We start from the raw sequence: 13,660 nt of genomic DNA, 5'->3' as shown, positions 1-13,660 counted from the left end.
AAAGGCCTCTTGGAAGGTCGGGCATGATGCAAAAGGGAGCAGCCTTTATTGGGTTATTTCACTGGAGTTCTGTCATCCTAACTACATCAGGGAAGACAGGCTTGCACATTCCAGTGAGCGCCCTCTATTGGTTTGCAACAATGAGGCAGCTTCTGACTTCCTAATTACATCATGGAAGACAGATTTGCATATTCTTCCCATAGGTATATGTATGAATCGATACTTAGCACTAAGCCCTGACCCAACATGGTGGCATATGGAATACTAAAAAAAAAAAAGTCACAATTTTTGGCACAAAATAATCCAAGTGAAAGAAAGACTTTTTATTGCAACATCATGGAGTAAAATCAATGACAAACTGCTCCTATAAAGCTTTTAACAATTATGAAGATTTTTACTCCAATTTTTTTCTTGTCTTTGGAATTTTGATGTCTTCACTTCTGTACTGTATGTTACCCATCTCTACCGTCATGTATGTGTACCATCTGTACACTAGTACATAATACTGGTACAATATACATGTACTGTGATTTTATACACAGGCATGGAGCATTGGACTCCATATCACTGAAAGGAGGTATTTTCCCCTTGAAGTATTGTTTATAGGGTAGAATTACCGTATATACTCGAGTATAAGCCGACCTGAATATGAGCCGAGGCCCCTAATTTTACCACAAAAAATTGGGAAACTTATTGACTCGAGTATAAGCCTAGGGGGGTAAATGCAGTAGCTACTGGAAAATTTCAAAAATTAAAATGGTCTGAGTTTTTGGGTGCAGTAGATGCTGGTGCTGGGAAAGGGGAGGGGGTGTTTTAGTTGTCTGTCTGCCCCTTCCCTGAGCTTGAGGACTGGGTTTTTTTCACCCCCACTTGGAATTCAGCCTGGCTGAATATAGGGGATCTGCAGTGCTCCTATTAACCCCTTCCCGACGGAACAAGAGCACTGCAGATCCTATATTCAGTAGACCGGGCACTTTCAGACACAGGGATACCTAATGTGTATGTGTTTCACAGTCATTTTCTACTTTTATAGGTAGAGGAGTGATTTAGAACTTTTATTTATTTATTATATTTTTTAAAGCTTTTTTTTTTTTCACTATTTTATGCTATGCTATTGCGGCTGGTCATAGACCTCCCCCCTTCCCCCCCCCAGAGTTTTGTCAGAGTTGGTAACTTTCCCCAGCCTCCAACTCCACGTAAATTGTGCTCAACCAAAATTCCACAACCCTAGTATGTTTGTAATGCAGAGTCTACAGATGGCACTGCCATGTACATTAGCCCTTGATATAAGACCCGTCAACAGGCGTGATGGGTGCTCTCACCCTGAGTATTATCGTATTTTGGTTTATCCATATCTGTTCAGTCATTTAGATATAAATCAATCATTTTACTCTTATTGCAATTTAGGGTATGGTAGCCAAGTGGACGGTATCAATGTGGTTTCTGGGGCAGAGCCTCTATGTATTGAACGTCATGAAGATTTAACACCCATTTACCTCGTTCAGGGGTCAGCAACCTTCGGCACTCCAGCTGCTGTGAAACTACAACTCCCAACATGCTCCATTGACCTCCATGGGAGTTCCAAGAACAGCAGAGCAAGTATGTATGCTGGTTGTTGTAGTTTGTCAACAGCTGGAGTGCCGAAGGTTTCCGACCCCTGATCTCGTATATCCTGCACTGCACGGCATATAGTGCCCAGAGACTCCACCACAGAAACCACATTATCACTGCCCACTTGGCTAACAGACTTTAATTTACATTAACACTATAAGGGCTCATATCTTTGGAATGGCTAAACAGATATGGATAACCAAATACTCAGGGTGACAGCACCTATCAGATGAGGCATGGGGATTTTCAGACCTGGTGACACGACATCGTTAATGATATGACTTTGTGTCTTATTTGAGGCAAGAAGAGTTAAAGGGAGTTAGACAGCAGTCAATTGCTCATACACCTTATGACAATACCCTATAGAGATGACTCTATAGCTTCCAAAAATGCCTCTGCTTTCCAGCCCTAGAGACCCATTTTCATATAAGGCTACGTTGACATCTGAGACTCCAGGGCAGTGTCCATCGAAAAACAGTGGCGGAAAAAGTCCTCCATGCAGCGATCAGTTTTAAAACAACAGACCCCATTACAGTCAATGAGGCCCGCTGAGCTCCGTTTGTAACCTATGTTATAACAGTTGACCTCTCTATTGTTCATGTCCTCCAATGGACGCAAACAACGGAGAGGCAAAGCTAGTGCCATTTTATTTATACACAAATAAGAATACTGAGATTAAGTTTATACCCAATTTACTGCTGACAGACTCCCTCTAAATAAAAAGAGAACTATAAGGAAAATGGAAACATTTCATTATATGTCCTTTAAACCAGGATACCTAGAATTATGTGCAAATATAAGCATGGCCATGTGAAGTTTTTTTGATGTGGATGATGTTATACCAAACCCCTGTCTTAGGAGATCACAGCCTCAGTGCCGTCATATATTGTATCATATATTGTTTCATAGACGTGTGTGTGTTGTCTATGGCTGTGATAAAAAAAATATTTTTCGAAAAGAACTAGCGTCTTTATTTCATAGTACATGTGAGTACTTATGGGCAGCTATATTAAGCTACAGATATCTTATGGCTCATGTCATCATTGACACAACTGAACTGTACAACAAAACAGCAGAAACAAATGTTACCTGTTGAGAAATATACTGCTGACATCGTCATGACTGATGGGTGGTTTCTTGGAGCTTGCGGCCATCCTCAAGGGCCGGAGGAAACAGTTGACAAGGATATAAAGCTGGTGGACATATTCTGCCTCGGCCTCCACCATGTTAAACACAATTTGATTCCGTTTCCTCATACTCTCCGCATGGGGAGAACAGATATAGTCTTGCACAATTGTCTTCCATTTCCTTCTACAAAGCCAGCCCCGCATGAAACTTTGAACCTGGATAAAATAAAAATATACAACCCAATAAATTCAACTATAGTATACACAGTCAGGGGTAAGGTGTATAACTGGGGGAACTATAGTGTGTCTTTAGTGATACAATGAACCAAGATGCTAACAAAGATGTCTCCTCATACGCCGCTCTACCCTGTAACTTACTTGGACATACGCGATTTGTACAGCATCTCTGGCTTGGGTAGTCTTAAAGTGGCCTTGGTAACTCTTTATGGGCATCTTGCAAATACTTTTTGTTAAGTACTCATGACAGGTACACTTTAAACTACACACTAAAGACACATTTGCCCAATATGATACACTTTGTTTAACCAGTACATAGCTGGATACCATATGACTGTAACAAAATGCAATGTTTTACAGTAAAAGTAGCGCTACAAATATGCTTAAAGTGTGCCCCTCATTTCTAGTGATGTCTGATGATAAGCTGCTATGTGTTTTCCCTTCTGTGTGATAGGTCTAACCCAGTGGTTCTTAACCTTGTTTGAGGTACCGAACCCACCAGTTTCATATGCACATTCACCGAACCCTTCTTTAGCGATAAATCAAATATGATTTATTTCCAAATTCAAGACATAGGTATACGTTTTTTTACTGGTGCACAAAATGAACCGTGCATATGGCCTAGGGTTCGATCGAAGCCTGGTTAAGAACCACTGGTCTATAGTTTGCATTTCACCCTAAACTGGTGGCTGGAGACCAGTGGCACAACTAAAGTCTTGTGGCCCCGATGCAATCTTTTGTCTGGGGCCCCTACCAGATCCCTATAGCGAATTCTTGATAGTGATGGTTACAGGTACTAAGGAGTTTGATCACCCTTAGTGTGGTTAGGGTAATCCGTTGGTCTCCTTGGCTTATGGGCCAGATGGAAGCTACAATCTCAATACTGATGCCAGTGCTTATGGGCCCCCTAAGGCTCCTGGGTCCCAATGCGACTGCACCCCCTCAAGTTACGCCCTTGGTGGAGTCTAGTTGCCATACACTTCACACATTAGGTACAGGAGAATCTGCTATATAACTGTTTCTCTCATTCATAAACAGCCACAGGACCATGCAGAACATAAAAAGAGAAGTACTGACCAATAAAAGGGATGTGAGTAAAGTGATTTGATTGTGATAGAAAGTTTCTGATCAATTCCAACATCAGCCTAAGTGCTACTTTTTCTTTCCTTATTTCCAGTACTTGCTCCTCCCTCCTCCCCCTCTCTTCTACATAGAAGTTTAAAGAGATGAGTCATGTGACCTACAGTCCATTTAAAGACAGCTAGAGCAGTGGTTTTCAAGGTGAGTCATTTTAGCAGATGGGAAACATCCTGATAACAGCAAAACGTAGCATTTCTCCCTTATAAGATACATTACACAGATTCTTAATATTGCCAATACTATTCTTAATACTATAACACCGTCAATGCAAATTATGCTGAAATGCCTTTTTAAAGTGAATGCACTGCTATATTTATTCTAGCTCCAATGTCCTACGGTGATTCATTTCTTACTTTATCTTTATACTGTAGCTCCAATTTTCCGAAACAGGCTCCTAATACCCTGCAACGATATACTGTAGGTGGTTCCCTTCATCCACCATGAAGGTGAGCTTCCAGATATATTGCATTGTGCATAGTAAGCGTCCATAGAAGTGGCTAAAGACAGATTTTTAGTATGAGTCTGAAGTCTGAGGTTCAACGGCTAAACAAATATATATTAGGAATTATTCAGCACAGAATGTTGGTCCTAAAAACCACATGGTATTACTGTGTATATAAGGTAATATAATAAATAGAGAAAGCAGAACATCAGCACACACCCAGGTCATATCTTGGTCAGTGAATTGCTTTGGGTATGGAAATAAGACAACAATGGATGTAGGCGATAATAGCAGAACAGAACAAAGACAGTCCCTTGTCTGCCATCATGCCGTATGCATTGCAATCATAACTGTGACTACAGTGGGAACAAACTTGGTCAAGCACAACTCATTTCTTTGTTGCCAGTTATTTGACAGGCGCCCTACAAAATTACCTAACCCATTAACCCTAGTTTTGCGTCTTCAATTTCTAATTCTTTTTCTATTTCACTGATATTTAGTAAAGGAGAACTCGGGAATTACTAACCCAGTCCTGTTTTATCATTATTTGCAGCAATGGAAGAAAAACAATGCAGTGGATGCATAAAAGTATTACTAAATTTTTGCACAACTTTTGATTTTCTGGCAGCATTTATGAAATTAATAAATATTAATAATATATTATCAAAGGTTGTCTTCCTTCTGTGAAATGCACTTTGCTTTCCTGTTTATTGGTAGCCAAAATCTTCACACTGCTTATAACTATAGTACGGGTGGACGAGTCAGACTTTGAGCAGGAAAGTTGAAGTTGGGTGTTGACATGACATATATTTATGGGATTTCATAGCATAGCACAGTGGGTTCTGGTGTCATATGAAAGATTTCCAGAGATATCAACAGTTCAAAACATATACAGGATTGGGGAAACCTTATGCAGATACAGCTACTCTCAACCCCACCATTTTCTTAAACTGTCAATATCTTCAGACATAAAATTGGTAGACCTGAGAATGTCATCTTTCATATGACACCAGAATCACTGTGCTATGTTATAAAATGCCAAAGTGACTCCTTCTAGCCTCAGCTTTCCTACAATACTCATGATTTAGTCTCTAGTTACAAGCAATGTGCAGATTTCAGCTAGCAAGAAGCACAATTTCACAGAAAAAAAAGTCAAAACTTGTTAGTATATTACAATATTTAGAAATTGTTAGTAGACTAATAAATTTATTTGACAAATACCATCAGAAAAATTCAAACCTCTTTAAAAGTTTAAAGTTATTTAAAGTTATCCCATATCTACAGGATAAAGCCTATACAGATCATGAAGACAAAGTTCCTAACTCTGAGTCTTCACCAACCTACTCATCTCCAAAGGACTGCCAAGGAAAAGCCAATCAGCAGTGCCATAGAACTGAACAGAGCAGCACTGATTTATCAAAACATAGGATCTGAGACCCCCATTCCTGGGATAGGTGGGGCCTAGCAGTCACTCCTTATCCAATGGATAAGCAATAACTTATTAGCACCCATTTAAAACATTGCAGCAAATAAAGACAAAAACATAAAAAGGGGTTTAAAATCCATCTATGTGATGAGTCCTAAACATTGACTGGTGATGCCTAACCAATGTGATCCCCAATGATCTGGAATACGACAGTTTAGCCTAGGTACACATCTGCACTGCAGGTATGGTTAGGAAATTTCATTGCAGATTCCGTCAAAAACGCTTTTTCCTGACACTACATACAGAAACCCAACAGATCCCATTACAGCCGGTGGGGTCCATCAAGTGACTGTGTGATTTTCAGGCGACATGTCCAGGGCCGCCATTAATTTTAATTTTTCAATTCTTATAACGGAACAAAAAACTGAAAATATTATCACAGATGTCTACCCAGCCTTAAAGGGAACTCTAGAACTCAATAATGGACGGTTATCACATGTAAGTCATACAGTACTAGATGCTTGGTATATTTCATGTGGGTTCCAATACCTTCTTTATTTTCTTGATATCCGGATCTTCATCCTCGTGGTTAATGTGGTAAGGACGCATCCTTTCCTTTGTTTTATTGAGGGCGACAATCTGGTAAGTAGAACATAATATGTTATTTACTCCTCATATCCCAAACATTCTCCCTCCCCATCTCTTGTAATCTATAAGTAAACACATCTAGACAAAAAAAAAAAAAAAAATTCAGAGATCTGTGGTCAAATTCAAGCAATGGGTGAAGTCTGTGGATACAATCTGGAAAATATCCTCAAAAAAATAGGGCGTGCTGTGGGTTTGAAAACGGATGCAGATGTTTTCTGCCATGTGAGGGCTCGTTCACATCTGCGTTGTAGGGTCCTTATTGCAGGTTTCCGTTTCCTGCATAAAACAGATGCAGGAGACGGAAGCCTGCAGGAGACTTACTCACCCATTCATTTGAATGGGTGAGAAAGCTGTCCGGCCGTGCGCGGCAGTGAGCGTTTTGCGCTCTCCGCCGCGAAACCGGGTTTTATAATCCGGACACAGAGTCGGACATGCAGTACTCTGTGTCCGGATTAAAAAATCCGGTTTCGCGGCGGAGAGCCTGAAACGCTCACCGCCGCGCACGGCCGGACCCGGTCTATGGTTTCCGTCTTCTGCCATGCAGAAGACGGAAACCATAGTATGGAGACCCTGAACGCAGGTGTGAACGAGCCCTGAATTGTATTTTTAAGAATTCCATTCACTCGCACTGAACGGTCACCAAAAGCCCAGCATAATAACCCAGCCCTGCAGATTGATTCAAGTGACCCCAACCGATCTAACAATGTATTCCCCTTGTGAATTGCTGCCTTTGTTGCCTAGATATTGCTTTTTTTGTGAATGAAATCTTTGGTGCAATGAGGGTATTGCCATTGCTCCAAAGAGGTAAACAGTAATGCTCTCTTTGCTCCAAAGAGCATATTTTATTATTTGCAATAGCTTGGCAATGGAGGCCCCGATAGTGGAGAGACGTATGTGGAAGACACAGTGATTTAGGTGACCCAAACCAGCGAGGTTTGATACACTGGGTTCTGGTGACAGACTCCCTTTAAAGGGTAAAATTGTCATATAAAATCCACAACAAACTTGCCCTCATCTTAACCTACCGAGTTATGGTGCACCAAGTCAAAACTACTTATATATGGGTATTTTAGTATAATTGTATTTATGGATTAAACCTAAATAGCAATGGAAAATGTTCATTTTGTAGAGTGGTCTGAGAAAAGAAAAGACATGAGTATCAATTTTAGGGTATATTATACATGGTGTAGTCAGGGCTGCTACTTTTTCCACCATATTATACTGTCTGGTTTTATGGCATATTTTGTTTGTTGCACAATTCTTGACTAAGAAATTAAAAAGGTACAATAACAGAATAAGTAAATGCATAGCAACATGCCTAAAAAGTGCTTACAGAGAAGGGGCCACACGGTGGCTCAGTGGTTAGCACTGCAGCCTTGCAGCGCTGGAGTCCTGGTGTTCAAATCCCACCAAGAGCAAAAAAGCATCTGCAAGGAGTTTGTATTCTCCCTGTGTTTGCATGGATTTCCATCCCATATTCCAAGGACATACTGATAGGGAAAAATGTACATTGTGAGCTCTATGTGGGGCTCACAATTTACATTAAAAAAAAAAAAAAGTGCTTATGGAGTGTGAGGCCTGGTTCACATCTGCATTCGGTATTCTATAACCTATTCGCATTAAAAAGCGGATAGCTAAGACGCCACACGGACCCCATAGACTATAATGGAGTCCGTGTGTTTTCCGCGCGGTATCTGCATGAATCATGCGGAGAGAAAAGTGCTGCTTGCAAGAATAAGACAGATAATGGTTTGTAATACTCCATCATTATCCTCCCCTTACAGCCTCCGCTCTTGGGTGCCAGGGCTGCGCAGGGAAGCATTGTACGTAAGTCTCTGTTCACATCTGGGCTGGAGGCTCTGTTAAGTGCAAACCTGCAGTGCTATTTTTCCTGACGTCATGACGCAAATTGATGAAGCACAATTACAAGTCAATGGGGTCCATTAAGGAGCTGATCCACAACTGCTCCTGGGTATCCATTTATGATGGAAACCACGATGCATTTGTGAACAGGGTCTACGGTATGTCTAAATGCTGAACGTGTGTATCGCTCCTTTGTTGCCTTGAATATCAAATCCATATACTGGATATACCAAAAACTGTGTCTTATAATACAAAACTAATATTTTACTGATACTGTTCTCCGAATGTTTACCACCCTAGGTGGGTAGAAAAATACCAATCTAATAAACGACCTTTCCTGCTACGCTCATTGTAATACAGAATCGCCATGCTGATGGGTTGCCATAGTAGTTGTAGCACGGACCTTTGGTCCTACAGGTTGGTCTCATGAGTATCGTATGATTTCAGGTGTTGGCAATCCCACAACTCTCACCCTACCCGATAATAAGAGGAAGTCCCTAGTGAACTGTAATAGTGTTTGTTCTGTTCTTTCTATAAATGTAATGTGCTGGGTGAGTTAGTTATACACAAATTGTATCCTAGAAATGCTACAGTAATACAGAATTAGTTTTAGCTTCCCAAAAGGAGAATAATACAAAAGAAATCCCTGCGGAAACTTTCCCAAGATTTTCATTTGGCCTTAACACAAATGTGGTAAATCAGACCCAACCACTGAGAAGATTAAAGAAATTAATCACAGAACATACAGACTTAGTAGTTTATACCAAATTACCCTTAAACAGCAGGAATTTTATAATGGCTTCATTTTCTGCACTTACAATAGCAATACATCCTTTATTATATCATAGAAATAAATGGGAGTCCTGCGGGACCCTATAGCGCAGGAATGCTGAAAAACAATACACAATCCAATCATCTTGTTGTGCTGATCAATACATATGGCTGTAAAAATAAGGCTATAAACCCATGACTAAGAGGACAATAGAGGAATGCTGTGGTGGACTATCACTGAGACCTGTGCAGGGTGACCGATGCTGGTTTGTGTTACTATATGGAAATAAACCGGAAGTTTTAGCAGAAAAAAATGTTCACTTTAGTATTCACCTCTGACCTCTGACCTCTGACAGTATTACTTGGTCCTTATGAAACACACAGTAAAAATCCCTGTAGATCAACAGGTCTCCACCTTGAGCAAAGATTTTGTATAGTGTTCTCCCAACCCCTCTGGGTCCACATAAGATCACAAACACATAGAACTTAAAGGGGTTTTCCAGGAGTAGTTAAACATGGTTGCCCCATTTCAGAAACAGTGCCACAATTGTCCATGAATTGCATCTGGAATTGCATCTCAGCTCAATTAAAGTGACTGAGACTAAGCTGCAATGCCATATACAGCCTGAGGACAGGCGTAGCACTGTCTTTGGAAGAAAGCTGTTATGTTTTTCTAATCCTGGAATCCCCTTTGGCAAAATTTGATCTCCTTAAAATGTAATTTAAAATGTCAGTATAAGGGGTTGTGCACACGGAGTAAACGCGCGTGTATTTTGGCAAAATACAAGTGTAAAAAATACACATGTAAAAATAAGACTCCCATTGACTTCAATGACATTTGATGTGTATTTTGACGTGTTTTTTTACACGTGTAAAAAATTGTCATTGAAGTCAATGGGAATCTTATTTTTACAAGTGTATTTTTTACACGTGTATTTTTCCAAAATACATGTGTGTTTACTCCGTGTGAATGGGCCCTTACGAAGACACTGTACACATTTATGCGATTGCTATACCATACACACATATAACACTAATATACTGCACGCATGCAAACTGTACAGACTGCAGCACCACAATATCACACACACTACCAGTAAACAGCATACAAATATAACAGCCTCACACTGCACACATACATATTACTGCAATATGATACACACATTCATATTTTATATATACACATTACACACACTTATCTCTCCTGCAGAGCAGCAGTGGACCTGTGGTAAGCAGAGCAGAACCCCTCTACAAGCTCCCTCTACAGACTTAGTCAAGTTATAACAACTGGTAAGAAGCACCGGCTGCTGTAACTTAAAAGAACCCCAGCAGAAGAGATAAGGAGTTAGATTCTCCAAAACCCTTTATGTTACCCCCCTTTCGATTTCCCAATGTAATGGTAAATGGGACCAGTTCTTGGTAACAGTGGGAGAGGCACATTCTTCAATCCCTCCTCCCATAGCTATGCTCCCATAAACACATGTAAGTATAGAAAGGGCCTGAATGTAATTCTATCATCTTGACATTAAGTCTTTTATATCAGAGACTTCTCAATTTTTGGGAAACAAGTTTTTAATTGTTAAAAACTAGAGATGAGCGAACAGTAAAATGTTCGAGGTTCGATATTCGTTTCGAGTAGCCCCTCAATATTCGACTACTCGAATCGAATATCAAACCCTATTATAGTCTATGGGGGAAAATGCTCGTTTCAGGGGTAGGAAACGTTCGATTAAATTATACTTACCAAGTCCATGAGTGAGGGTCGGGCTGGATCCTCCGAGAAGTCTTCTCGTTGCAGCGTCCCCACGGCGTCTTCCAGCTCTTCATTCACTCTGCCAGGCATCGGGCCTGGGCAGAGCCGACTGCGCATGCCCGCGCTACAAGCGGACCAATCAATGCTGGGTCTACATCGAACTTTTACATTCGAACAGCGAGTGGTACTCGATCGAGTACGAGTATTTCGAATACTTACTCGATCGAGTACAACTCGCTCATCTCCATTAAAAACATATATTATTGTCACTTGTATTTGACGTTTTCTTTTCTGCATACATTTTCCATTCATTGTCTTTGTATATTTTATGGGGTTGGCCTTGCATTTGCCGTCTTTGTTTTATTTAACAACCAGATTCTGCAAATGCTGAAGTATACAAATACTGCGTACACAAGCGCTCTCCTTAGACAAATACCTCTGATTTCAGCCTTTCAATTTCAGTGTCTTGATCCTCGAGCTGTTGTCGCAGTTGATTAGCTGCAATTTTTTCTGTTTCTACAATTTGGACCAAGTGAATGTACTTCTGCATCAAGACCTCTCTCTCTATGAGGATGTCTGAATAGCTGAAAAAGAAAAGACCAAAAACATTCTGTTATTTGGTTCTTACTAAACGGCGGCATAATTCTACATTTATAACAGTTCAGTACGGTAAAACTTAGATTTACTATAAGTGAATATGTATAAAGTAACATAATATGTAACAAATCATACAAAAAGAGTCCTGGATATACTGATGGACTGCAGTAGCATTCATAGACCTTTTTTCTGTTCACTATAGACAATGATTGTATTGGTTTTAAATTAAAGGGATTCTATCATTGGGAAAACTCATTTTTAACTAAGCATATATTTGCAGAGCCTTTAGAAAGGCTATTCCAGGGGTACCTTTTATTTGTTAATCCCCTCAGCTGTTTTTGAAGAGGCCCGCTTTTATTGATATGCTAATTGGCCTCCAGTGAGCACCCAGAAGTTTCTGTGATCCTCTCTGAGCACTGTTTGTGTGATCTGTGTACAAAGGGGTAGGCTGCTGCTGGGGGAGACTGCAGCATCCCTGCTCTCACCTCCCCCTGTGTACACACAGCAGACAGTGCTCACTGAACTTCCAGAGTGCACCTTGCTGACCAATTAGAATATCAATAAAAAGGTAAAAATAAAATAAAATGTATGTGTGGAATATATATGCTTAGTTAAAAATTAGAGATGAGCGAACCCTGTTTGGATCAGCCAATCCGAACAGCACGCTCCCATAGAAATGAATGGAAGCATCTGTGACGCCGGCCGGCCGCCAGCAAAGTCAGCGTCACAGGTGCTTCCATTCATTTCTATGGGAGCGTGCTGTTCGGATCGGCTGATCCGAACAGTGTTCGCTCATCTCTATTAAAAATTAGTTTTCCCAATGATATAGCCTTTAAATATGTGGTTTTCTTCTTATTCATTCCAACCCAAAGGTGCTCATTCTCACAAAGTTTTCGGTGGCTTTAAAAAAAGTGACACTACAACAAAAGTCAAAATACTGCGCATAAAACAAAGGACACAAACAAAAAACTGCAATGTGTAAAAACAAATATATGCTCTCTTATTCACTGACAGTAAACAGTGGGTGTGGAAGGGTACACAAGAAAATTGTACTGTAAAATTGTATTGTAAAATTGGAAGTGACTCACAAATCTATATACAACACCATATACATGCACCTTTATTTTATAGTGCACAGTGTGGGTCATTTTCAGTTTAAATGTTAAAATACCCAGGACCCTCCTTTATAATCTTCCTGATGAGGTTCTGCTGATTCCTAGTTTCCTTTTAATTTTTGTAAAACGTCCACCAGCTGCCAAGACTGATCTGTGCCCACTGGGTTTTGGTGGTCTGCGACTCCTGCTCTGTGATAGGCTCAGGGCTCTGTATAAAGCGCAGAGAGCATCATGAAGACCAAGGAACACACTGGGCAGGTCCGAGATACTGTTGTGGAGAAGTTTAAACCCGGATTTGGATTCAAAAGATTTCCCAAGCTTTAAACATCCTAAGAAGCACTGTGCAAGCAATCATATTGAAATGGAAGGAGTATCAGACCACTGGAAATCTAACAAGACCCGGCCTTCCTTCTAAACTTTCATCTCAAACAAGGAGAAGACTGATCAGAGATGCAGCCAAGAGGCCCATGATCACTCTGGATGAACTGAAGAGATCTACAGCTGAGGTGGGAGATTCGGTCCATAGGACAACAATCAGTCGTACACTGCACAAATCTGGCCTTTATGGAAGAGTGACAAGAAGAAAGCCATTTCTCAAACATATCCATAAAAAGTCTCATTTAAAGTTTGCCTCAAGCCACCTGGGAGACACCAAACATGTGGAAGAAGGTGCTCTGCTCAGATGAAACCAAAATCAAACTTTTTGGCCACAATGCAATGTTTGGAGTAAAAGCAACACAGCTCATCACCCTGAACACACCATCCCCACTGTCAAACATGGTGGTGGCAGCATCATGGTTTGGGCCTGCTTTTCTTCAGTAGGGGCAGGGAAGATGGTTAAAATAGATGGGAAGATGGATGGAGCCAAATAGAAGACCATTCTGGAAGAAAACCTGTTGGAGTCTGCAAAAGACCTCAGACTGGGACGCA

The 13,660-nt window shown here is 40.6% G+C and overlaps 1 protein-coding gene across 1 annotated transcript in view; it reads right to left on the bottom strand.

The window, feature by feature from the left end:
* The window catches only part of RASGRF2 (Ras protein specific guanine nucleotide releasing factor 2), a 199,577-nt gene that overhangs the window by 95,323 nt on the left and 90,594 nt on the right, over positions 1–13,660 (bottom strand). Inside the window, exons 3-5 of the mRNA XM_075271044.1 lie at positions 11,455–11,602; positions 6,533–6,622; positions 2,701–2,954 (exon numbers count right to left, since the gene is read on the bottom strand). Of these exons, the coding sequence (XP_075127145.1) occupies positions 2,701–2,954; positions 6,533–6,622; positions 11,455–11,602 (492 nt within the window). The remainder of the gene's footprint in view (positions 1–2,700; positions 2,955–6,532; positions 6,623–11,454; positions 11,603–13,660) is intronic.

Source organism: Leptodactylus fuscus, chromosome 1, assembly GCF_031893055.1.
Source record: "Leptodactylus fuscus isolate aLepFus1 chromosome 1, aLepFus1.hap2, whole genome shotgun sequence".
Taxonomy (NCBI): domain Eukaryota; kingdom Metazoa; phylum Chordata; class Amphibia; order Anura; family Leptodactylidae; genus Leptodactylus; species Leptodactylus fuscus.
Note: the sequence above shows the minus strand (reverse complement) of the source record. Positions and strands in the feature narration are given on the sequence as shown.